Here is a 25,000-nt window from a genome sequence, read left to right on the forward strand (position 1 = left end):
CAATGACGACTCCTAAACTACGAGTGAGTCTTCGTTGCTATGGATGACGTTAAATTCTCATGCGCGAGTTTCCTCGCAATGATCGCGGTGATTGGTTGTTAGATGACGCGGAACAGAACACAGACGCAACGAATAATGGATTTACCACATCTAAATATGTCTGTGTCCTACACTAAATAATATCATGGAAATGCATATATGATGGCATGTTTGTGCAGGCCCAGTGAAGTGTAATTCTAGAAAGGCAGAGAGAGAGAGAGAGAGAAAAGTGGTGAATTAAATTAAATCAAGGTAGCCTAACACCCTATAATGAAACCGCCACTGGCCTAATAATGAAAAACCACGCTTGCATTAACACTTGCTTGGTTAGTTGACATCCTATTAGTGTGGAAGCTTGTTTCCGCCACTGAGTAAAAATAAAAGAAAACAATTGCGACTTTTTATCTCACAATTGCGAGAACTGTAGTCAGAATTGTGAGATAAAAAGTCGCAATTACCTTTTGTATTTTTCATTCTGTGGCGGAAACAAGCTTCCGTAGCCTAAATAGACTTAAAGCGAGGGAATGTCGCTCCTATTGAATGTAATAGTTGAATGACGGTGGATTATGAACTCGCCGAAACGGAAAAGAAAGCCCAACTGGACGCGGGATCAGTTACTGCTGCTTGGTGTTGGTGCTGAAAAAAATAAATAAAAACCTAATAAAAGGGAAATTCGGCACGGATATCAAGTAAAACGAAGCGTGAGACATGGGAGAGGATTTGTTTGCAGATCAGCATTGTGTCGCGGACCCCGGACGACTGCGAGAGGCGGTGCGATGCGCTACAATCTTAGTGAGTTACGAGTCCTCTCCACTGCTTTTAAGCTGTCCCAGATTTAGGTGCTGCTTTTAGGGCTAAAGTGCTTCGTGAGTTACTCTTAGTGAAACCCATGAGGAGTCCTACAGTTAGGAGTGCAAGCCCATTGTTTTTAGGAGTTGCTCCTACTGTAAATTCGCCAGTTAGGAGCTACTTTTAGCCTTAATATTCTTTGTGAATACGGCCCCTGATTTATTCAAAAATATTGAATTAAAATGTGTATATTTATTACATTTTTTTTATATTGTTTAATCATTGTACATTTTATTTTTTGTTATTCTATTTTTATATTGGTTGATACATTTTAACGTAATGTTTTTGTATTATATTACTTTATTTTAGTGTTTAAAAAATTATACAATTTATTTTTGTTGTTATTTTCATTTTAGATTGTTTAATAAACTACAATTTATTTCTATTCTATTATTTTATTTTAATATCAGTTAATAAATTAAACAAAGAAAAAAATTTGTTTAATACATTTTATATTTTTATTTATTTGTTATGATAAATTTTTTATATTGTTTTATAATTTGTAAAAAAAAAAAATTATATTGGTTGATAAATTGTAATGTAAGTTTTTGTATTACACTATTTTATTTTAATGTTTAAAGAATTTTACAATTTAATATTGTTTAATAAATGAAACACAAAATAAAAACAATAATTTGATATTGTTTAATACATTTTATAATTTATTATTATCTTTTATTAATAGGCCTACATTTTATAATTTATTATTATTGTATTATTTTATTTTGATATTTGAGTATTTAGTATTTTAGTATTTTAGCTATATTATTATTTATTTAATTTTAATATTGTTTAATAAATTATTTTAACAAATATATTTTTATATTACTACATTTTATAATTTATAATGATTATTATTATAATATTATTTTTATATTTGAGTATTTAGTCAAATACATTTTTAATTATATTTTTTATTTTAATATTGTTTAATAAATTAAAAAATATTATTTTATCGCATATTTATATATTTTAAAATTTATTATTTTTATTATATTATTTAATTGTTATATTAAACTTCTATCTAAAGCATTAAAAAATCCAAGATTTATAAAAAATCCCCTTTAAACCTGTAAAGCGCATCATTACCGTCATGATGATGCGATCATTCTCTCCTCAGGATAATCACTTCCTGCCGGCGTCAGGTGACGTGTGTGTGCTGTGCGAGTGTTACGCCGTGGGCTCGTTCTCCCGCGCGTGTGACCGGGTCACGGGTCAGTGTCAGTGTAAGCCAGGGGTCATAGGTCGCCAGTGTGACCTCTGCGATAACCCGTTCGCCGAGGTCTCGTCCAGCGGCTGCGAAGGTCAGACTCTCACACCCATCATACGCTGTTTTTTAGTGACCCTTCCCAGGATTCCTCCAGTCACGTGTGTGTGTGTGTGTGTGTGTGTGTGTGTGTTGCAGTGATCTACGACAGCTGTCCTCAGGCCATCGATCAGGGAATCTGGTGGCCAAGGACTAAGTTCGGTTTACCGGCCGCCGTCTCGTGTCCGAAAGGATCCATCGGTAAGAACCAAACACAATTTAAAGGGTCCTATAATGACCTTTTCACAAGATGTAAAATAAGTCTCAATAAAGTGTGTGTGTGAAGTTTTAGCTCAAATACCCCACAGTTATTTTTATATAGCATGTTAAAATTGTCACTTTTTGAGGCTGAGCAAAAACACGCAGTTTTTGTGTGTGTCCCTTTAAATGCAAATGAGCCGCTGCTGCTGAGGCCCAGGGGGCGGAGCTTCAAGAGCTTGTGTGTGTGTCCCTTTAAATGCAAATGAGCCGCTGCTGCTGAGGCACAGGGGGCGGAGCTTCAAGAGCTTGTGTGTGTGTGTGTGTGTGTGTGTGTGTGTGTGTGTGTGTTAGCAGCTCCGATTACCTCACACAGACACACGCTGAAAATTTAATAAACTTAGCCTTTTATGTTCAAACCGGAGTTTGAAAGATGGAGAGACTCAAGAAGAAGTGACGACATGTAGACAACATTTCTGAATGGTCACTGATTAGTATATTCTGTCATAATAATCTATAAATCGAGTTCCTGGGGGCGGGGTTTATGTAAATTTTAGGGTTAGTGATGTCACTATTGTAGTTCCTACCAGCCGTTTGTTGTAGTCCTTAAAAAGCGATTTCTGTTAAATAATATCTCCATTTGCTTTGAACTCTGAGTCGTAACTGCAGATGTTGTTTATGCTCAAACATTACACACTAACTAAAGTTAGAAAAGTGAAATCATAATCAAACACACCCTTATCTTTCTGATGCTGCTCAAGTAGCCGTTAATTATTATTATTATTTCTAATTAAATGAATGTTCTTTACTTTAGTTCAATGTTTTTATTTAATATTCTGTATTTTATGGTACTAAATCATATTTATGCAATATTTAATCCGTTTATTACATTTTTAAGCATTGACCTAAAAAAAAGAAATTTCTATCTTAAACTATAATAAATCTTGAATGCTTTGGAGCCTCTTCTTAAAGAAGACGCTTGATAGATTATTGCTGAAGTGTTAAAAGTTAACTTAAACCTAACTTTTTAAAGTTTATTGTTATGGAAAATGTACAAAAATACTATTTAAAATTTTTATATGAAATATACATATTTTTCAAAACATGTTTAACTCTAAAACTGTGAGAAAATCAAAGTCATAAATCTAAACAAGTGTGAGCTGATATCTCAGTAAATGAGCGTTCAGTGAGATGCAGTACCGAACGCTTCCACTAGAGGAAACTCTCACATTCATTTCCAATGCATCATTTTTAATCACAAACAATACAACTGTGACTGTGACTGTGATTTTTTTCGGGACCATTTAATATTTTTGAATCATGTCCATGATTTCTTTGTGTTCACATTAGGACTGCAACAGCTAATCGATAAAATCGATAAAAAAAAAATCGTCCTCAAAAATGTCGATGATCCCGCACCGATCCCGCACCATTCCCGCACCGATCCCGCACCGATCCCGCACCCAACCCGCACCGATCCCGCATCGATCCCGCACCGTTCCCGCATCGATCCCGCACCGTTCCCGCATCGATCCCGCATCGATCCCGCACCTATCCCGCACCGATCCCGCATCGATCCCGCACCTATCCCGCACCTATCCCGCACCGTTCCCGCACCGTTCCCGCATCGATCCCGCACCGATCCCACACCGATCCCGCACCTATCCCGCACCGATCCCGCATCGATCCCGCACCTATCCCCCACCTATCCCGCACCGATCCCGCATCGATCCCGCACCGATCCCGCACCGATCCCGCATCGATCCCGCACCGTTCCCGCATCGATCCCGCACCTATCCCGCACCGATCCCGCATCGATCCCGCACCGATCCCGCATCGATCCCGCACCGATCCCGCACCGATCCCGCACCGATCCCGCACCTATCCCGCACCGATCCCGCACCTATCCCGCACCGATCCCGCACCGATCCCACACCGATCCCGCACCTATCCCGCACCGATCCCGCATCGATCCCGCACCTATCCCCCACCTATCCCGCACCGATCCCGCATCGATCCCGCACCGATCCCGCACCGATCCCGCATCGATCCCGCACCGTTCCCGCACCGATCCCGCACCTATCCCGCACCGATCCCGCATCGATCCCGCACCGATCCCGCATCGATCCCGCACCGATCCCGCACCGATCCCGCACCGTTCCCGCACCGTTCCCGCACCGTTCCCGCATCGATCCCGCACCGATCCCGCATCGATCCCGCATCGATCCCGCACCGATCCCGCATCGATCCCGCACCGATCCCGCATCGATCCCGCACCGATCCCGCATCGATCCCGAATCGATCCCGCACCGATCCCGCATCGATCCCGCACCGATCCCACACCGATCCCGCATCGATCCCGCATCGATCCCGCACCGATCCCGCACCGATCCCGCACCGATCCCGCATCGATCCCGCACCGATCCCGAATCGATCCTGCACCGTTCCCGCATCGATCCCGCACCGATCCCGCACCGGTCCCGCACCTATCCCGCACCGATCCCGCACCGATCCCGCATCGATCCTGCACCGTTCCTGCATCGATCCCGCATCGATCCCGCACCGATCCCGCACCGATCCCGCATCGATCCCGCACCGATCCCGAATCGATCCTGCACCGTTCCTGCATCGATCCCGCATCGATCCCGCACCGATCCCGCATCGATCCCGCACCGATCCCGCATCGATCCCGAATCGATCCCGCACCGATCCCGCATCGATCCCGCACCGATCCCGCACCGATCCCGCATCGATCCCGCATCGATCCCGCACCGATCCCGCACCGATCCCGCACCGATCCCGCATCGATCCCGCACCGATCCCGCATCGATCCCGCACCGATCCCGCACCGATCCCGCATCGATCCCGCATCGATCCCGCACCGATCCCGCACCGATCCCGCACCGATCCCGCATCGATCCCGCACCGATCCCGAATCGATCCTGCACCGTTCCCGCATCGATCCCGCACCGATCCCGCACCGATCCCGCACCTATCCCGCACCTATCCCGCACCGTTCCTGCATCGATCCTGCACCGTTCCTGCATCGATCCCGCATCGATCCCGCACCTATCCCACATCTTTGACAGATGTGTGTGCTGTTTAATGTGTGATATGTTTCCTCAGCGCAAAACTTTCATTCTCTGTGTTTAACTGCGCAGGAACCGCGATCCGACACTGTGACGAACACAAGGGCTGGCTCTCACCCAACCTCTTCAACTGCACATCCCTGAGCTTCAGTGCACTCAAGACACTGGTGAGACACACAAACACACACACACCTCTTCAACTGCACATCCCTGAGCTTCAGTGCACTCAAGACACTGGTGAGACACACACACACACACACACCTCTTCAACTGCACATCCCTGAGCTTCAGTGTACTCAAGACACTGGTGAGACACACACACACACACACATCTCTTCAACTGCACATCCCTGAGCTTCAGCACACTCAAGACACTGGTGAGACACACACACACACACACACCTCTTCAACTGCACATCCCTGAGCTTCAGTGCACTCAAGACACTAGTGAGACACACACACACACACACGCCTCTTCAACTGCACATCCCTGAGCTTCAGTGCACTCAAGACACTGGTGAGACACACACACACACACACGCCTCTTCAACTGCACATCCCTGAGCTTCAGTGCACTCAAGACACTGGTGAGACACACACACACACACACACCTCTTCAACTGCACATCCCTGAGCTTCAGCAGACTCAAGACACTGGTGAGACACACACACACACACACACACAAACACACACACACACACACACACACCTCTTCAACTGCACATCCCTGAGCTTCAGCAGACTCAAGACACTGGTGAGACACACACACACACACACACACAAACACACACACACACACACACACACCTCTTCAACTGCACATCCCTGAGCTTCAGTGCACTCAAGACACTGGTGAGACACACACACACACACACACTTCTTCAACTGCACATCCCTGAGCTTCAGCACACTCAAGACACACACACACACACACTCTCTCTCTCTCTATCTCTCTCTGCTACTGCATCATTCTCATGTGTGTGTGTGTGTGTGTGTGTGTGTGTGTGTGTGTTCGTGTCCACAGTCGGAGCGTCTGGCGCGTAACGCGTCTCTGATGGACTCCGCTAGCGTCCAGCACACGGCGGCTCTGCTGCGGAACGCTACGAGGAACGCGAGTGAGTTCTACGGCAGCGACGTGAAGCTAGCGTATCACCTGACGAGCTCGATCCTGCAACACGAGAACGGTCAGCAGGGCTTCAACCTCAGCGCAACGCAGGATGTGCAGTTCAACGAGGTACGCTCTATCAGCGGTTAGCTGAAGTGTTGTGTTAGCTGAAGTGTTGCGTTAGCTGAAGTGTTGTGTTAGCTGCAGTGTGTTGTTTATCAATACTAGTTTAATCTGGAAATCCGACTCATTTTAGCGAATCGGTTCATTCAAACTGTTCAGGTTAACGAACCAGTTCAAAAAATGATTCATTCGTTCGTTTGATTCTTTGCGTTTTTTTCATGGTCTGAGAACATTTAGCCCTCTCACTGTATTCCACTATTTTATTTAATTGTTAATTAGGCAGTATCAAACACCGATCTTCAACCAGATAATATTCTGAATGTTCTGATCCAATATGACATCTGACCTGTAATGCCTGAATCATAATCATAATCATACACCGTTCGTTCGCTGGGCAGAGGAGGACTGAGCGACTGAGTCTGGTTTCTCCACCAATCGCGATGCATGGATATAAAGTCCCAGCACTAACTTGACTATCTTCACCATGACTGTGCTCTTTCTTTGATTAGCACCTGATGCAGGTGGGCAGTGCCATCCTATCCGCGAACACACGCGGGCACTGGGAGTTTATCCAGAAGACGGAGGGCGGCACGGCATCACTGCTTCAACAGTTCGAGGAATACACCAACACACTCGCCCAGAACATGAGGAAGACCTACCTGAGCCCCTTCACCATCGTCACGCCCAACATCGGTCAGGACACGCATGCACACACACTTCCTCCTGTCAGCAAGCATAGACGTGCAATATCAGTGTTTCTGATTGGCTAAAGAACCACAGGCCACGCCCACTGACTCTTTCAGTCAGTAATAGACGTGTGATCATCACAACATTTCAGTGAAATCTGTCAAAGGCATTAGTGGTATCTTATGTGATATAGTGTTAGTAGGGCTGCCCTCGACTAAAGAATGTTCTAGTCTACTAGTAGTCATTAATTTATTCCATTAGTCGACTAATCGCGCGTTTATATTCATAAGCCATAAATCATAATAATGCCCCTTTAATTCCACATAAAATACAGAGCCTAATCAGCGCTCACATGCACACATAAAGCTTGCCACGGCGCAACGGCTAATGTAACGATTATGAATGTGTCATGAAAAAAAACTAACAGGAGAAGACCATCTAAACAATTAAATCATTTATTGTTGTTGTTTTCTGTTTTTTCAGCTGCAGAGATTAAGTCACAATGCTGACTCGTCATCTCCGCAGTAGTGGACGCGCCTATATGCACGTTTCATAGAGATTACACAATCTGAGAATATTTATTTTCTATTAGAATCTGTTCATTCTAATGTAGACATTTCAAGCTTTCTATAGATATATTTCTCATGTCCGTGAGGCAAGTACACGCTGAGTTTCGGTTCATTTATGTGATGCGCTGAAGTTCATAGAGACCGAGACGGCAGAAAGCACCATTATTTTACAAAAGCATAACGTTTTGTTGTTATTGTGAGTTTAAAGAAATAAAAGTAGACCCTTTCCAGTTTGCATTACTCTTATCTGTGTGACCAAAAATGAGGGAGTATTTTAAATTAAATGCAGTGATGTGTATGTCATGCAGTAAGCGGCTCTCCACACAAACACGCCTCCACGCCTAATAATAGCGCGCATTTGTCTAGGTTAGCATTAGAGCGAGCAGACTTTTAAAGTTGCTACTACTTGCATGTTTAAAGTTATATAATCCGTATTTGAGGTGGATGAATGATAGGCGAATGTTTGGATTTCCTGCCGTTAACGATTTGTCCGTCACAGACTGTGTGATTTCACCACTTCCTGTAGAGTTTTTTTTAGAGGTGGGCATAGATTAATTTTTTAATCTAGATTAATCTCACTGTAATCTTGGAATTAATCTATATTAAAATGGCTCATTTTAATTCTGCCGAAGTCAAATAATGACTAAGAGTAAGTCTTTGAGAATAGTTCGCCTCACGTAGGGATGTGAATTTCTGCCAAAAGTGCCATTCGACAATAGAGGAGCAAAATAACTAAAAGAAGACCGACTAACCGACTAATAGAATCTTAATCGACCAAACCTCTTCTAGTCGACTAATGGTTAGTGGACTATTAGGGGCAGCCCTAAATTTTAGTGTTTTGGTATTGTATAAGGACTCGTGCGTGTGTAATTCCAGTCATCTCCATCGATCGTTTGGAGAAGATGAATTTCGCAGGAGCCAAACTTCCACGGTATCAGTCTCTGCGCGGGCCACGCCCACTCGACCTGGAGACGGCCGTCACTCTCCCCGACTCCGTCTTCATCCCTGCCCCTGAGAGCAAAGGTCACCGGCACCACAGCGAGCCAATCACAGAGCCCGGCAGGAACCACACGGCCAATCGGAAGAGACGGCACCCGGAGGAGCACGAGCAGGACGCCATCGCTAGCGTAATCATCTTCCACAGCCTAGCGGCACTGCTACCCGAGCGATATGACACGGACAAGAGGAGCCTGAGGTGAGAGCGGACCAGATGAGTGACTGAGAGACTATGATCACTGATTCACTGATCTAACGCCGTGTGAGTGTGTGTGTGTGTGTGTGTGTGTGTGTGTTTAGGGTTCCCAAGCGTCCAGTCATCAACACTCCTGTGGTCAGTATAACGGTTCATGATAACGAGGAGTTATTGCAGCACAATCTGGATAAACCAATCACGGTGCAGTTCCGCCTGGTGACCACTGAGGAGCGCTCTAAACCCATCTGTGTGTTCTGGAACCACTCCATAGTGTGAGTACTTGCATGATTAATACTCAAATGCTTGCATTATTGTGAGTACTTGCACGATGAATGCTCATATACTTACATGATTGTGAATACTTACATCATTAATACTCATATACTATATGATTGTGAGTTTTTACACGATTAACACTCATACTTGCACTATTGTGAGTACTTACACGATAAATATTCATATTGTCTGTGTGTGTGTGTGTGTATATATATATATATATACATATATATATATATTAGTGCTGTGCGTTAAACGTGTTATTAACGGCGTTAGCGCAAACACATTTTAACGGCGTCAATTTTTTTATCGCGAGATTATTAACGCTCTTTTTGGCCTAGCAAACTTGTATTTTTTTCACATGCTGTTGCAACAACTAGTAACGTTAGAAAAACTACATCACACCGGATAGCTAGACCGGAAACAAAACAACAGGCACGCCGCACGTACTTGTTTGGGCTTGCGCGGCGGCCAAAGAGTAGTAGGCTAACGTTACGTTTTGAGTGGATGGCGCGAGCGCGATACGCCGATCTAGAGACGTGCACTCTCAACGCAATAGAGTGCGGTGCGGGACTAGATTTGATGGCCGAGTGCGAGGGCGGGCTCGAGCGGTAATGCACTCACTCTGTGTGCGGATACGGGAGAATAAAACGATTCGCGGGACTCCCGCAAACTAGAAATATCTATGAATAAAACATAAAAACTAATACATTTTTATTCATATGTTGCAGAAAAGCAACAAGAACAACTAAAACAAAATAGAAACGATTTACAGGCCAGAGTTTCTTTTTATAACATGTTTGCAGCGTTGAGGGATGTAGCCAATCAAAGACATATGTGTTGATTTCTTGAACGCAATGGCCAATCAGAAGCATTTAAAATAGACTCCCCTCACCGCTCAAAACAGACATTTTGTTCAGTGCTGAATTCTGTATGCTGGCAAATCCTCTAATTATAACAAACAAAGTGTATATATTATGGCAGATGCATTGTGCAGTAAGCTTCATTGATAATAACAGATGTGTGAGATTGCGATGAACTGATGTCAGCTTTTTAGGAATTATTAAGGGAGCGCACTTTGCGCGCATTGAGTCATGCCAAACCATGCACTCAGTAGCCTGCTTGCTTTTATGTTATAACAGTGGTTTGTGTGTTAATGCTTTAATAACAAATAATTTATCAGGAGCATTTATGCTTATGTGTATGGTGGCGACACGTAGGCGAAAGTATTTGGAGGTAGCCTACAAAAAAAGAGTGTATTTGCGGGCGGGAGCGGGACAAAAATGTTGCGGGCGGTAGAAAGTAACATAGAAAGTAGTTGAGAACGTCAGTTATAACGACCCACTCACGTATTAAAAAAATGGACGGGTTTAAATCGGGCTCGGGCTCATAATTACAGTTTATGTGTCGGGCCGGGCCGAGCTCGGACACAATGCGCACGGGCTCGGGTCGGGCTTGATTTTTTGGGCCCTACAAAGCTCTACAATGGATGACTTCAGACAGAAACACATGGATACCACAGCTAAGAACAAACTTACTGCTGATCCACTTTTCCATGTTGATAAGAGCATTAAAATTAGAAAAAATAATGAGACAAATAGAAATCAAGGGACATTTAGAATAGATAAAAATGTGCGATTAATCGCGAGTTAACTATGGCATTAATGCGATTAATCGCAGATAAATATTTTAATCGTTTGACAGCACTAATATATATGCTTAGCAACCACATAGGAACACCCATTCAGAACACCTAAAATCTTCTTGTCAAACACTTTGTATATAATTTGTAAATATAAGATGTGTGTGTGTCTGTGTGTGTGCAGTACGGGCGGTCCGGGCGGCTGGTCCTCGAAGGGTTGTGAGGTGGTCTTCAGGAACAGCACTCACATCAGCTGCCAGTGTTACCACATGACCAGCTTCGCTGTGCTCATGGACATCTCACGCCGAGAGGTGACACACCCAATCTAACCATAATAACCTGCTTACAACAAAGTCTTGTGTAGTTTCTTTATTTGGTGACAACCTGAAAAAACATTGTTTTTTTTTAGCCCCAAACCACCTTTTTTGGTCTGGGACAATATATCGATGCATCGTGAATCGAGAAATGATTCTGGATCGATTCCAATTTTTCAGAATGCATCGCGATTCTCTCTCGAATCGATTCTGAGTTTAGTTTTTAACAGCAGATAGCACTGTGTGATGGCACTGTGTGTAAACAGCTGTAATCTGCTGGCTTCCAATGCCTTACACACACCACTTGAACCTTCTATAAAATAATCATTCATAAAGTACGGAAAGGTTGAAGGGAATTACAAGGGTGTTTGCAGTGGGCTGTTTACTTTATTCTCGCGTCATAAAAGCATTCTGAGGTGCGAGTACATTCTCAGAATCAGCCGAACGCACGAGCGCTCTTCTTCGTGAGCATTTAAGCGTGCGGTTAAATACTAGCCTAGAGCGTCATCTTCTGTTAAAAACTAGCCTAGAGCGCCATCTGCTGTTAAAAACTAAGCTCAGAATCAATTTGCGATGCATTCGGAAAAAATTGGAATCGATCCACGAATCGTGATGCATTGATATAATGTCCCAGCCCTAATAGACATAAACATGTTGACTGTGACTCTAGATAGTTGTCTGAACTTGTTCATCCAGATAGCAACATTAGGGACTTTCTCACCGGAGGAGCCTTTTCCTAGTTCCTAGAACTATTGGCAGAAGTTCCCGCATGAACTATGAACAATTTTAGTTCTAGGAACTCCTTTTGGAGGAACTAATTTACTCCTACTTCAGAGTCGGTCTAAACCAGCGCTATAGGAAGTACAGTGACGTTAGTGTTCGCTGATTGGCCGAACGCATGAGAAACACCAGCCACCGCCATTTTAAAAAAAGGCTGTGTACACAGATTATAGCCTATATATTTGCTCCACTAACTAACTCTACGAACACGCAACCAGGAAAACGTTCCTATGGGAACCATTAGTTCTCGGGGGACTATCCTGGTGGCTAGTTCCTATAACTAAGTTCCTATAACTATCCAGTGCGAAAGCCCCTATAGTGTCAGCCCAGATCCGGCCCACATCTAGTACATCTGGAATCCAGACTGACTGGATCTGGGCCGACACTATGTTGCTGTCTGGGCAGAAATGAAGAACAATGTGTGTGTGTGCTTCAGAACGGAGAGATCCTGCCGGTGAAGCTGATCACGTGGAGTTCGGTGGGCGTGACGCTGGGCTTCCTCTTCCTCACTATCATCTTCCTCTCCTGCCTGCGGGCCGCCAGCAGCAACAAGACCAGCATCGTCAACAACGGGGCTTTCGCACTCCTCATCGCACACCTCATCTTCATCCTGGGCATCAATCAGGCCGATAACCCGGTAACACACACCTTGTGTGTGTGTATGTGTTTGTGTGTGTGTGTGCGCTTGAGAGTGAGTGAGTGTTAGAGTGTTTGAGTGAGTGAGTGAGTGAGTATTTGAGTGAGTGAGTGTGTGTGAGTTAGTGTTGGAATGAGTAAGTGAGTATTTGAGTGAGTGAGTATTTGAGTGAGTGAGTATTTGAGTGAGTGAGTATTTGAATGAGTGAGTTAGTATTTGAATGAGTGAGTGAGTATTTGAGTGAGTGAGTATTTGAGTGTGTGAGTTAGTGTTTGAATGAGTGAGTGAGTATTTGAGTGAGTGAGTGAGTATTTGAGTGAGTGAGTGAGTGAGTGAGTATTTGAGTGAGTGAGTGAGTGAGTGAGTGAGTGTGTGTGTGTGTGTGTGTGAGTTAGTGTTTTAATGAGTGAGTGAGTGAGTGAGTGTGTGTGAGTTAGTGTTTGAGTGAGTGAGTTAGTATTTTAGTGAGTGAGTATTTGAATGAGTGAGTATTTGAGTGAGTGAGTGTGTGTGAGTTAGTGTTTGAATGAATGAGTGAGTGAGTGAGTATTTGAGTGAGTGAGTATTTGAATGAGTGAGTGAGTATTTGAGTGAGTGAGTGAGTGAGTGTTTGAGTGTGTGAGTGATTATTTGAGTGAGTGAGTATTTGAGTGAGTGAGTATTTGAGTGAGTATTTGAGTGTTTGAGTGAGTGAGTATTTGAGTGAGTGAGTATTTGAGTGAGTATTTGAGTGTTTGAGTGAGTGTTTAAAGTGAGTGTTTGAGTGAGTGTTTGAGTGAGTATTTGAGTGAGTATTTGAGTGAGTGTTTGAGTGAGTGTTTGAGTGAGTGTTTGAGTGGGTGTTTGAGTGAGTATTTGAGTGTTTGAGTGAGTGTTTGAGTGAGTGTTTGAGTGAGTATTTGAGTGAGTGTTTGAGTGAGTATTTGAGTGAGTATTTGATTGAGTGAGTATTTGAGTAAGTGTTTGAGAGTATTTGAGAGTATTTGAGTGTGTGAGTGAGTATTTGAGTGAGTATTTGAGTGTTTGAGTGAGTGTTTGAGTGAGTATTTGATTGAGTGTTTGAGTGAGTGTTTGAGTGAGTATTTGAGTGTTTGAGTGTTTGATTGAGTGTTTGAGTGAGTATTTGAGTGAGTATTTGAGTGTTTGAGTGAGTGTTTGAGTGAGTATTTGAGTGAGTATTTGAGTGTTTGAGTGAGTATTTGAGTGAGTGTTTGAGTGAGTGTTTGAGTGAGTGTTTGAGTGAGTGTTTGAGTGAGTATTTGAGTGTTTGATTGAGTGTTTGATTGAGTATTTGAGTGAGTATTTGAGTGTTTGAGTGAGTGTTTGAGTGAGTATTTCAGTGAGTATTTAAGTGTTTGATTGAGTGTTTGAGTGAGTATTCGAGTGAGTGAGTATTTGAGGGAGTGAGTGTTTGAGTGAGTATTTGAGTATTTGAGGGAGTATTTGAGGGAGTGAGTGTTTGAGTGAGTATTTGAGTGTTTGAGTGAGTGTTTGAGTGAGTATTTGAGTGAGTATTTGAGTGTGTATTTGAGTGTTTGAGTGAGTGTTTGAGTGAGTATTTGAGTGTTTGAGTGAGTGTTTGAGTGAGTGTTTGAGTGAGTATTTGAGTGTTTGAGTGAATGTTTGAGTGAGTATTTGAGTGAGTATTTGAGTGAGTATTTGAGTGTTTGAGTGAGTGTTTGAGTGAGTATTTCAGTGAGTATTTGAGTGTTTGATTGAGTGTTTGAGTGAGTATTTGAGTGAGTGAGTATTTGAGGGAGTGAGTGTTTGAGTGAGTATTTGAGTATTTGAGTGAGTGAGTATTTGAGTGAGTGTTTGAGTGAGTGTTTGAGTGAGTATTTGAGTGAGTGAGTATTTGAGTGAGTGTTTGAGTGAGTATTTGAGTGTTTGATTGAGTGCTTGAGTGAGTATTTGAGTGAGTGTTTGAGGGAGTATTTGAGTGTGTGAGTATTTGAGTGAGTATTTGAGTGTTTGAGTGAGTATTTGGGTGTTTGATTGAGTGTTTGAGTGAGTATTTGAGTGAGTGAGTGTTTGAGTGAGTATTTGAGTGAGTATTTGAGTGAGTGAGTATTTGAGGGAGTGAGTGTTTGAGTGAGTATTTGAGTATTTGAGTGAGTGAGTATTTGAGTGACTGTTTGAGCGAGTATTTGAGTGAGTGTTTGAGTGAGTATTTGAGTGTTTGATTGAGTGTTTGAGTGAGTATTTGAGTGAGTGTTTGAGTGAGTATTTGAGTGAGTGTTTGAGTGAGTATTTGAGTGTGTGAGTATTTGAGTGAGTATTTGAGTGTTTGAGTGAGTATTTGCGTGTTTGATTGAGTGTTTGAGTGAGTATTTGAGGGAGGGAGTGTTTGAGTGAGTATTTGAATGAGTGTTTGAGTGAGTGTTTGAGTGAGCATTTGAGTGTTTGATTGAGTGTTTGAGTGAGTATTTGAGTGTTTGATTGAGTGTTTGAGTGAGTATTTGAGTGAGTATTTGAGTGAGAATTTGAGTGAGTGTTTGAGTGAGTGTTTGAGTGAGTATTTGAGTGAGTGAGTATTTGAGTAAGTGTTTGAGTGAGTGAGTGTTTGAGTGAATATTTGAGTGTGTGAGTGAGTGAGTGTTTGAGTGAGTATTTGAGTGTGCGAGTGAGTGTTTGAGTGTTTGATTGAGTGTTTGAGTGAGTATTATGAGTGTTTGATTGAGTGTTTGAGTGAGTATTTGAGGGAGTGAGTGGTTGAGTGAGTGAGTGTTTGAGTGAGTATTTGAGTGTTTGAGTGAGTGAGTGTTTGAGTGAGTATTTGAGTGTGCGAGTGAGTATTTGAGTGAGTATTTGAGTGTTTGAGTGAGTGTTTGTTTGAGTGAGTATTTGAGTGAGTATTTGAGTGTTTGAGTGAGTGTTTGAGTGAGTATTTGAGTGAGTATTATGAGTTTTAATTGAGGGTTTGAGTGAGTATTTGAGGGAGTGAGTGTTTGAGTGAGTATTTGAGTGAGTGTTTGAGTGAGTATTTGAGTGAGTGAGTATTTGAGTGAGTATTTGAGTGAGTGAGTATTTGAGTGAGTGTTTGAGTGAGTATTTGAGTGTTTGATTGAGTGCTTGAGTGAGTATTTGAGTGAGTGTTTGTGGGAGTATTTGAGTGTGTGAATATTTGAGTGAGTATTTGAGTGTTTGAGTGAGTATTTGGGTGTTTGATTGAGTGTTTGAGTGAGTATTTGAATGAGTGAGTGTTTGAGTGAGTATTTGAGTGAGTATTTGAGGGAGTGAGTGTTTGAGTGAGTATTTGAGTGAGTGAGTATTTGAGTGACTGTTTGAGTGAGTATTTGAGTGTGTGAGTATTTGAGTGAGTGTTTGAGTGAGTATTTGAGTGTTTGATTGAGTGTTTGAGTGAGTATTTGAGTGAGTATTTGAGGGAGGGAGTATTTGAGTGAGTATTTGAGTGAGTATTTGAGTGAGTGTTTGAGTGAGCATTTGAGTGTTTGATTGAGTGTTTGATTGAGTGTTTGAGTGAGTATTTGAGTGAGTATTTGAGTGAGTGTCTGAGTGAGTGTTTGAGTGAGTATTTGAGTGAGTGAGTATTTGAGTGAGTGTTTGAGTGAGTATTATGAGTGTTTGATTGAGTGTTTGAGTGAGTATTTGAGTGAGGGAGTATTTGACGGAGTGAGTGTTTGAGTGAGTGAGTGTTTGAGTGAGTATTTGAGTGTTCGAGTGAGTATTTGAGTGTGTGAGTATTTGAGTGAGTGTTTGAGTGAGTATTTGAGTGTTTGATTGAGTGTTTGAGTGAGTATTTGAGTGAGTATTTGAGTGAGTGTTTGAGTGAGTATTTGAGTGAGTGTTTGAGTGAGTATTTGAGTGTGTGAGTATTTGAGTGAGTATTTGAGTGTTTGAGTGAGTATTTGGGTGTTTGATTGAGTGTTTGAGTGAGTATTTGAGTGAGTATTTGAGGGAGGGAGTATTTGAGTGAGTATTTGAGTGAGTATTTGAGTGAGTGTTTGAGTGAGCATTTGAGTGTTTGATTGAGTGTTTGATTGAGTGTTTGAGTGAGTATTTGAGTGAGTATTTGAGTGAGTGTCTGAGTGAGTGTTTGAGTGAGTATTTGAGTGAGTGAGTATTTGAGTGAGTGTTTGAGTGAGTATTATGAGTGTTTGATTGAGTGTTTGAGTGAGTATTTGAGTGAGGGAGTATTTGACGGAGTGAGTGTTTGAGTGAGTGAGTGTTTGAGTGAGTATTTGAGTGTTCGAGTGAGTATTTGAGTGAGTATTTGAGTGTTTGAGTGAGTGTTTGAGTGAGTGTTTGAGTGAGTATTTGAGTGAGTATTTGAGTGTTTGAGGGAGTGTTTGAGTGAGTATTTGAGTGAGTATTATGAGTGTTTAATTGAGTGTTTGAGTGAGTATTTGAGTGAGTGAGTATTTGAGGGAGTGAGTGTTTGAGTGAGTATTTGAGTGAGTGTTTGAGTGAGTGTTTGAGTGAGTATTTGAGTGAGTGAGTATTTGAGTGAGTATTTGAGTGAGTGAGTATTTGAGTGAGTGAGTATTTGAGTGAGTGTTTGAGTGAGTGTTTGAGTGAGTGTTTGAGTGAGTGTTTGAGTGAGTGTTTGAGTGAGTGTTTGAGTGACTGAGTATTTGAATGAGTATTTGAGTGAGTGAGTATTTGACTGAGTGAGTATTTGAGTGTTTGAGTGAGTGTTTGAGTGAGTATTTGAGTGTGTGTTTGAGTGAGTATTTGAGTGAGTGTTTGAGTGAGTGTTTGAGTGAGTATTTGAGTGAGTGTTTGAGTGAGTATTTGAGTGTTTGAGTGAGTATTTGAGTGAGTATTTGAGTGAGTGTTTGAGTGAGTATTTGAGTGTGTGAGTATTTGAGTGAGTATTTGAGTGTTTGAGTGAGTATTTGGGTGTTTGATTGAGTGTTTAAGTGAGTATTTGGGTGTTTGAGTGAGTATTTGGGTGTTTGATTGAGTGTTTGATTGAGTGTTTGAGTGAGTATTTGAGTGAGTGAGTGTTTGAGTGAGTATTTGAGTGTTTGAGAGTGTTTGAGTGAGTGAGTGTTTGAGTGAGTATTTGAGTGTTTGAGAGTGTTTGAGTGAGTGAGTATTTGAGTGTTTGAGTTAGTGCGTATTTGAGTGTTTGAGTGAGTGTTTGAGTGAGTATTTGAGTGAGTGAGTGAGTGTTTGAGTGAGTATTTGAGTGTTTGAGTGAGTGTTTGAGTGAGTGTTTGAGTGAGTGAGTATTTGAGTGAGTGTTTGAGTGAGTATTTGAGTGTGTGAGTGAGTGAGTATTTGAGTGAGTAAGTATTTGAGTGAGTTAGTGTGTGTGTGTGTGAGTGAGTGAGTGTTTGAGTGTTTGAGTGAGTATGTGGGTGTTTGATTGAGTGTTTGATTGAGTGTTTGAGTGAGTATTTGAGAGTGTTTGAGTGAGTATTTGAGTGTATGAGAGTGAGTGAGTGAGTATTTGAGTGAGTGTTTGAGTGAGTATTTGAGTGAGTGAGTATTTGAGTGAGTGTTTGAGTGAGTATTTGAGTGTGCGAGTGAGTGTTTGAGTGAGTGTTTGAGTGTTTGATTGAGTGTTTGAGTGAGTATTATGAGTGTTTGATTGAGTGTTTGAGTGAGTATTTGAGTGAGTGAGTATTTGAGGGAGTGAGTGTTTGAGTGAGTGAGTGTTTGAGTGAGTATTTGAGTGAGTATTTGAGTGAGTGTTTGAGTGAGTATTTGAGTGTGTGAGTATTTGAGTGAGTATTTGAGTGTTTGAGTGAGTATTTGGGTGTTTGATTGAGTGTTTGAGTGGGTATTTGAGTGAGTATTTGAGGGAGGGAGTGTTTGAGTGAGTATTTGAGTGAGTATTTGAGTGAGTGTTTGAGTGAGCATTTGAGTGTTTGATTGAGTGTTTGAGTGAGTATTTGAGTGTTTGATTGAGTGTTTGAGTGAGTATTTGAGGGAGTATTTGAGGGAGTGTCTGAGTGAGTGTTTGAGTGAGTATTTGAGTGTTTGATTGAGTGTTTGAGTGAGTATTTGAGTGAGTGAGTATTTGAGGGAGTGAGTGTTTGAGTGAGTGAGTGTTTGAGTGAGTATTTGAGTGTTTGAGTGAGTGAGTATTTGAGGGAGTGAGTGTTTGAGTGAGTGAGTGTTTGAGTGAGTATTTGAGTGTGCGAGTGAGTATTTGAGTGAGTATTTGAGTGTTTGAGTGAGTGTTTGAGTGAGTGTTTGATTGAGTGTTTGAGTGAGTATTTGAGTGAGTATTTGAGTGTTTGAGTGAGTATTTGAGTGAGTATTATGAGTGTTTAATTGAGTGTTTGAGTGAGTATTTGAGTGAGTGAGTATTTGAGGGAGTGAGTATTTGAGTGAGTGTTTGAGTGAGTGTTTGAGTGAGTGTTTGAGTGAGTATTTGAGTGAGTGAGTATTTGAGTGAGTGAGTATTTGAGTGAGTGAGTATTTGAGTGTTTGAGTGAGTGTTTGAGTGAGTATTTGAGTGTGTGTTTGAGTGAGTATTTGAGTGAGTGTTTGAGTGAGTGTTTGAGTGAGTATTTGAGTGAGTGTTTGAGTGAGTATTTGAGTGTTTGAGTGAGTATTTGAGTGAGTGTTTGAGTGAGTATTTGAGTGTGTGAGTATTTGAGTGAGTATTTGAGTGTTTGAGTGAGTATTTGGGTGTTTGATTGAGTGTTTGAGTGAGTATTTGGGTGTTTGAGTGAGTATTTGGGTGTTTGATTGAGTGTTTGATTGAGTGTTTGAGTGAGTATTTGAGTGAGTGAGTGTTTGAGTGAGTATTTGAGTGTTTGAGAGTGTTTGAGTGAGTGAGTATTTGAGTGAGTGTTTGAGTGAGTGTTTGAGTGAGTATTTGAGTGTTTGAGAGTGTTTGAGTGAGTGAGTATTTGAGTGTTTGAGTTAGTGCGTATTTGAGTGTTTGAGTGAGTGTTTGAGTGAGTATTTGAGTGAGTGAGTGAGTGTTTGAGTGAGTATTTGAGTGTTTGAGTGAGGGTTTGAGTGAGTGTTTGAGTGAGTGAGTATTTGAGTGAGTGTTTGAGTGAGTATTTGAGTGTGTGAGTGAGTGAGTATTTGAGTGAGTAAGTATTTGAGTGAGTTAGTGTGTGTGTGCGTGAGTGAGTGAGTGTTTGAGTGAGTATGTGAGTGTTTGAGTGAGTATTTGAGTGAGTGTTTGAGTGAGTGAGAGTGTTTGAGTGAGTATTTGAGTGTATGAGAGTGAGTGAGTGAGTATTTGAGTGAGTGTTTGAGTGAGTATTTGAGTGAGTGAGTATTTGAGTGAGTGAGTGAGTGAGTATTTGAGTGAGTAAGTATTTGAGTGATATAGTGTGTGTGTGTGCGTGAGTGAGTGAGTGAGTATTTGAGTGTTTGAGTGAGTATTTGGGTGTTTGATTGAGTGTTTGATTGGGTGTTTGATTGAGTGTTTGATTGAGTGTTTGAGTGAGTATTTGAGTGAGTGAGAGTGTTTGAGTGAGTATTTGAGTGAGTGAGAGTATTTGAGTGAGTGTTTGAGTGAGTATTTGAGTGTGTGAGTGAGTGAGTGAGTATTTGAGTGAGTAAGTATTTGAGTGATATAGTGTGTGTGTGTGCGTGAGTGAGTGAGTATTTGAGTGTTTGAGTGAGTATTTGGGTGTTTGATTGAGTGTTTGATTGAGTGTTTGAGTGAGTGTTTGAGTGTTTGAGAGTGAGTGAGTATTTGAGTGAGTGTTTGAGTGAGTATTTGAGTGTTTGAGAGTGTTTGAGTGAGTGAGTATTTGAGTGAGTTTTTGCCTGAGTATTTGATTGTGTGTTTTAGTGAGTGTTTGAGTGAGTATTTGAGTGAGTGTTTGAGTGAGTGTTTGAGAGTATTTGAGTGAGTGTTTGAGTGAGTGAGTGAGTATTTGAGTGAGTGAGTGTTTGAGTGAATGAGTGTTTGAGTGAGTATTTGAGTGTGTGAGTGAGTGAGTATTTGAGTGAGTGAGTGAGTGTTTGAGTGAGTATTTGAGTGTGTGAGTGAGTATTTGAGTGAGTAAGTATTTGAGTGAGTTAGTTTGTGGATGCGTGCGCGAGTGAGTGAGTGTTTGAGTGTTTTAGTGAGTATTTGAGTGTGTGAGTGAGTATTTGAGTGAGTTAGTTAGTGTGTGCTTGCGTGAGTGAGTCAATGAGTGTGTGTGTGTGTGTGTGTGTGTGAGAGAGTGAGTGAGTGTGTGTGTGTGTGTGTGTGTACCCGTGTGTGACACAGCTGTTCTCCCTGCAGTTCCTCTGTACAGTGATGGCCATCCTGCTGCACTTTTCCTGGATGTGTGTGTTCTCCTGGCTGTTCCTGGAGGCCCTGCACGTGCACCGCATGAGGAACGAGCTGCGCGACATCAACTTCGGCCCCATGCGCTTCTACTACCTGATCGGCTGGGGAGTCCCGGCCTTCATCACGGGGCTCGCGGTCGGGCTCGACCCCGAGGGGTATGGGAACCCCGACTTCTGCTGGCTCTCCCTCTACGACACACTCATCTGGAGCTTTGCGGGACCCGTCGCATTCGTCGTGTCCGTGAGTGTTTGAAATTAACACCCGCCAACCCTCCAAATGCGGGTTAACCTGTTAACCGTTTCCAGAGCGTCGGCGCACTGAAGCGTTTTTTTTTTTATTTAGTTCAAATTTACTATCAGATTTAATGTTATACCTTGACAAACTATACATCATTAAAAAGATATAATACTCAAGATTCAGTATTTGACCACTATTGTATTCTGAGAAACTTATAGTGACAGTTATGTCTTAATTTGTGTCAGGAGTTATGAAATGAAAAAATGAGTCGATACCTTTAATATGAATTATGAGCGTCAGCTGGTCCATTCATAAAAAACACTCCAAGCTGTCGTCATGACAGCGATTCGCAAAACATCGTCCCTCAGGGCTTTAGCTCAAAAATGTGCAGACTTGGAGAAATATTGATATATTCTCATAGATTCACATCATATTTCTATAGACAGGAATAATATTTGTTGAATTTATACCCAAATGCGTCGATGTAATCATTATGATCGCTTCTTACTGAGATGTGCTGTGTTTTCAATTCATACCAATAGCCTGAGGGCGCTATATGCACAATAACAGTCCATATATGGATCACGAAGAAGACCCATAGTCATGTGACATTCCAGGACGTCACTGATACAGAAAGTAGCTGACAGAGATCGCTGTAACATGCAGATAAAGATGTTTTGAAGACAATAAACATGATTGCAATGATATTTGAGTTACCTGTGTTCTTCAAGCCATGCCAGGTATTTCATAATAATAGATTATATTTATAATGCAATGCTAATCGATATAGATTTCATCATCGTGCAGAACACTATAAATAATACATTTTCTGTCGGATTTTTTTTTATCTGAAGCCAAATTAGATCACAGAAGATTATTTAAAACACTCGACTTGCGTTATAAAGTAAGTTTGGAGCACAAACATGGTTTCAATCTCATAAATGGTCGTGTATTGATGGTGTGCTAAGCTAACATGCTAGCTAGCCCAGGTGCACCTGCCACCAGCAGTTATTGATTTATGATTTTTTTCTAAATAGGAATGCTTACTGAAATGTTTCAGTGCATTTGATACCAGTTTCAAATATTTAGTGAGAACTTTGATAAAAGAAATTAGGGTTTGAAACCCTATGAATAGCCTGTGAATAGCCAGTCGTTAGTAGCTATAATGCAGACAAAAGAAATGCGTATTTAGAGCCATAACCAGTCTGGAGAGGTGTAAATGTGTGCAGGGAGAGACTGACTCTGAATGGGGCTCGTTTACACCACAAAATAATAGAGACAATAGACTGATTAGATGACTCAGAAGATGACTAAACCTCAGTTTGCATTTTAGAGTCTAATCAAAATAAAGTAATTTGACATGATCTTGAAAAACATTTAACTAAATACAGAGTTTTAGACTTATCATTTTCAGATTTTAAATATAAAATGGTCACACATATGGCTTTAGCTGCAGTGCATTTCTAGATTCCTCCAGGGCCAACTTCAATTTTATTTTTATGAAGATGTTTCATAAAAGTAAATTTCTAATAACTTTACAAAACTTTGAAGCTATTTAAACATTTGTTTTTCATTATGACAATAATTATTTCTACATTTACAATAAACTACTAGGTGTCAGCTTTCAAATGAGATCATACTTGTGCTTTTAGTGCAAAGGGTTCATGAACTGTATCTGTTTAAGTTTGGGTATGCCATTTCTGGGGATTTTTCAAAAGTGGCCTTGAAGGTTAACAGGTTAAAATCAACTGTGTCAAATCACTAGCAAATTTGGTGTGTTACTTATTATGTTTACTCACTTTGCTGGGGAAGTTCGTGTAAAGGCCAAATATGAGCAGATTTAGCACAAATACTGATCATCATGATATATGACAAACGCGGTCTTCATTTCAATGAACGAAAAAGCAAAAAACTTCGCCACCACCACCCCCAAATCCCATTTTTTTTCCTTTCATGTCACTTCCTCCTCCGCCCATACGCAGTGACATATGTGACCCTGGACCACAAAACCACTCACAAGGGTCAATTTTGTGGACAATATTTGGCTGAGATGCAACTATTTGAAAATATTGAATCTGAGGGTGCAAAAAAATCTAAACATTGTAAAAATCGCCTTTAAAGTTGTCCATTTATGTTCACAATTTTGCTGCATTCACTCACAAAATTAAATGTTTTATACATTTACGGTAGGAAATTTTACAAAATATCTTCATGGAACATGATCTTTATTTCATATCCCAATGATTTTTGTCATAAAAGAAAAATCGATAATTTTGACCCATACAATGTATTGTTGGTTATTGCCACAAATATACCCGTGTGACTCGTGACTGGTTTTGTGATCCAGGGTCACATATATATTCCTAACCCGAGTTGCATGATGATTTACTAAATAAGTACATAAATATAAATATGCACATACTAAATAATAATAATAATAATAATAATAAACAAATACATAACTTCTAATAAATAAACTCCAATACAACACTTATTATGGACAAACGGCTACAACAGTGTGTGTGAAAGTGTGTGTGCTTCTCCGTCAGATGAACGTGTTCCTGTACATCACGGCGTCGAGAGCGCGGTGTTCGCTCGGACAGAAGAGCTGCGAGAAGAGATCCGCGCCGGCGTGAGTCTCGTTCACACTCAATCCTCAAGTGTGTGTGTGTGTGTGTGTGTGTTTTTATTTTTGGGATTTATGAGGACCGAAACTTGTATAATGACGTGGAAATTACACTGGGTATTGTGATTTATGAGGACATACGAGTCCTCGTATTTCAAATTACTTTAAAAACATACTAAACAGTGTTTTATTAAAAATATCAAAAAAATGCATTAAGTTTTTTGTGATGAGTACATTTAGGGGTCGGGTTTGTGTGTGTTTGTGTTTGTGTGTGTGTGTATGATGGGTAGGTTTAGGTGTGTGTGTGTGTATGTGTGTGTGTGTGTGTGTATGTGTGTGTGATGGGTAGGTTTAGGGGTGTGTGTGTGTGTGTGTGTGTGTGTGTGTGTGTGATGGGTAGGTTTAGGGGTATGTGTGTGTGTGTGTGTGTGTGTGTGTGTGTGTGTGTGTGTGTCTGTGTGTGTGTGAGTGTGTGTGTGTGTGTGTGTGTGTGTGTGTGTGTGTGATGGGTAGGTTTAGAGATATGTGTGTGAGATGGGTAGGTTTAGGGCTGGGCTAGTGTGTGTGTGTGTGTGTGTGTGTGTGTGATGGGTAGGTTTAGGGTTCGGGTTAGTGTGTGTGTGTGTGTGTGTGTGTGTGTGATGGGTAGGTTTAGGGCTGGGCTAGTGTGTGTGTGTGTGTGTGTGTGTCTGTGTGTGTCTGTGTGTGTGTGTGTGTGTGTGTGTGTGTGTGTGTGTGTGTGTGTGTGTGTGTGATGGGTAGGTTTAGGGGTCGGGTTAGTGTGTGTGTGTGTGTGTGTGTGTGTGTGAGATGGGTAGGTTTAGGGCTGGGCTAGTGTGTGTGTGTGTGATGGGTAGGTTTAGGGGTGTGCTAGTGTGTGTGTGTGTGCGTGTGTGTGTGTGTGTGTGTGTGAGATGGGTAGGTTTAGGGCTGGGCTAGTGTGTGTGTGTGTGTGTGTGTGATGGGTAGGTTTAGGGCTGGGCTAGTGTGTGTGTGTGTGATGGGTAGGTTTAGGGGTATGTGTGTGTGTGTGTGTGTGTGTGTGTGTGTGTGTGTGTGTGTGTGTGTGTGTGTGTCTGTGCGTGTGTGTGTGTGTGTGTGTG

General features: G+C 41.6%; 1 protein-coding gene and 1 long non-coding RNA gene across 2 annotated transcripts in view; both read left to right on the forward strand.

The window, feature by feature from the left end:
* The window catches only part of LOC143753347 (cadherin EGF LAG seven-pass G-type receptor 2-like), a 96,781-nt gene that overhangs the window by 63,666 nt on the left and 8,115 nt on the right, over positions 1-25,000 (forward strand). The window contains exons 15-25 of the mRNA XM_077245669.1: positions 2,009-2,192; positions 2,294-2,395; positions 5,554-5,648; positions 6,507-6,716; positions 7,220-7,403; positions 8,843-9,161; positions 9,263-9,430; positions 11,261-11,387; positions 12,607-12,807; positions 20,987-21,274; positions 23,821-23,903. Coding sequence (XP_077101784.1) covers positions 2,009-2,192; positions 2,294-2,395; positions 5,554-5,648; positions 6,507-6,716; positions 7,220-7,403; positions 8,843-9,161; positions 9,263-9,430; positions 11,261-11,387; positions 12,607-12,807; positions 20,987-21,274; positions 23,821-23,903 — 1,961 coding nt within the window. The remainder of the gene's footprint in view (positions 1-2,008; positions 2,193-2,293; positions 2,396-5,553; positions 5,649-6,506; positions 6,717-7,219; positions 7,404-8,842; positions 9,162-9,262; positions 9,431-11,260; positions 11,388-12,606; positions 12,808-20,986; positions 21,275-23,820; positions 23,904-25,000) is intronic.
* The window catches only part of LOC143753350 (uncharacterized), a 681-nt gene continuing 82 nt past the window's right edge, over positions 24,402-25,000 (forward strand). Inside the window, exons 1-2 of the long non-coding RNA XR_013207714.1 lie at positions 24,402-24,426; positions 24,666-24,715. This is a non-coding gene — a long non-coding RNA (uncharacterized LOC143753350). The remainder of the gene's footprint in view (positions 24,427-24,665; positions 24,716-25,000) is intronic.

This window comes from Siphateles boraxobius, unplaced genomic scaffold (assembly GCF_051911475.1).
Source record: "Siphateles boraxobius isolate OS27281-9 unplaced genomic scaffold, OSU_SipBor_1 276, whole genome shotgun sequence".
In the NCBI taxonomy this organism is placed as follows: Eukaryota; Metazoa; Chordata; class Actinopteri; order Cypriniformes; family Leuciscidae; genus Siphateles; species Siphateles boraxobius.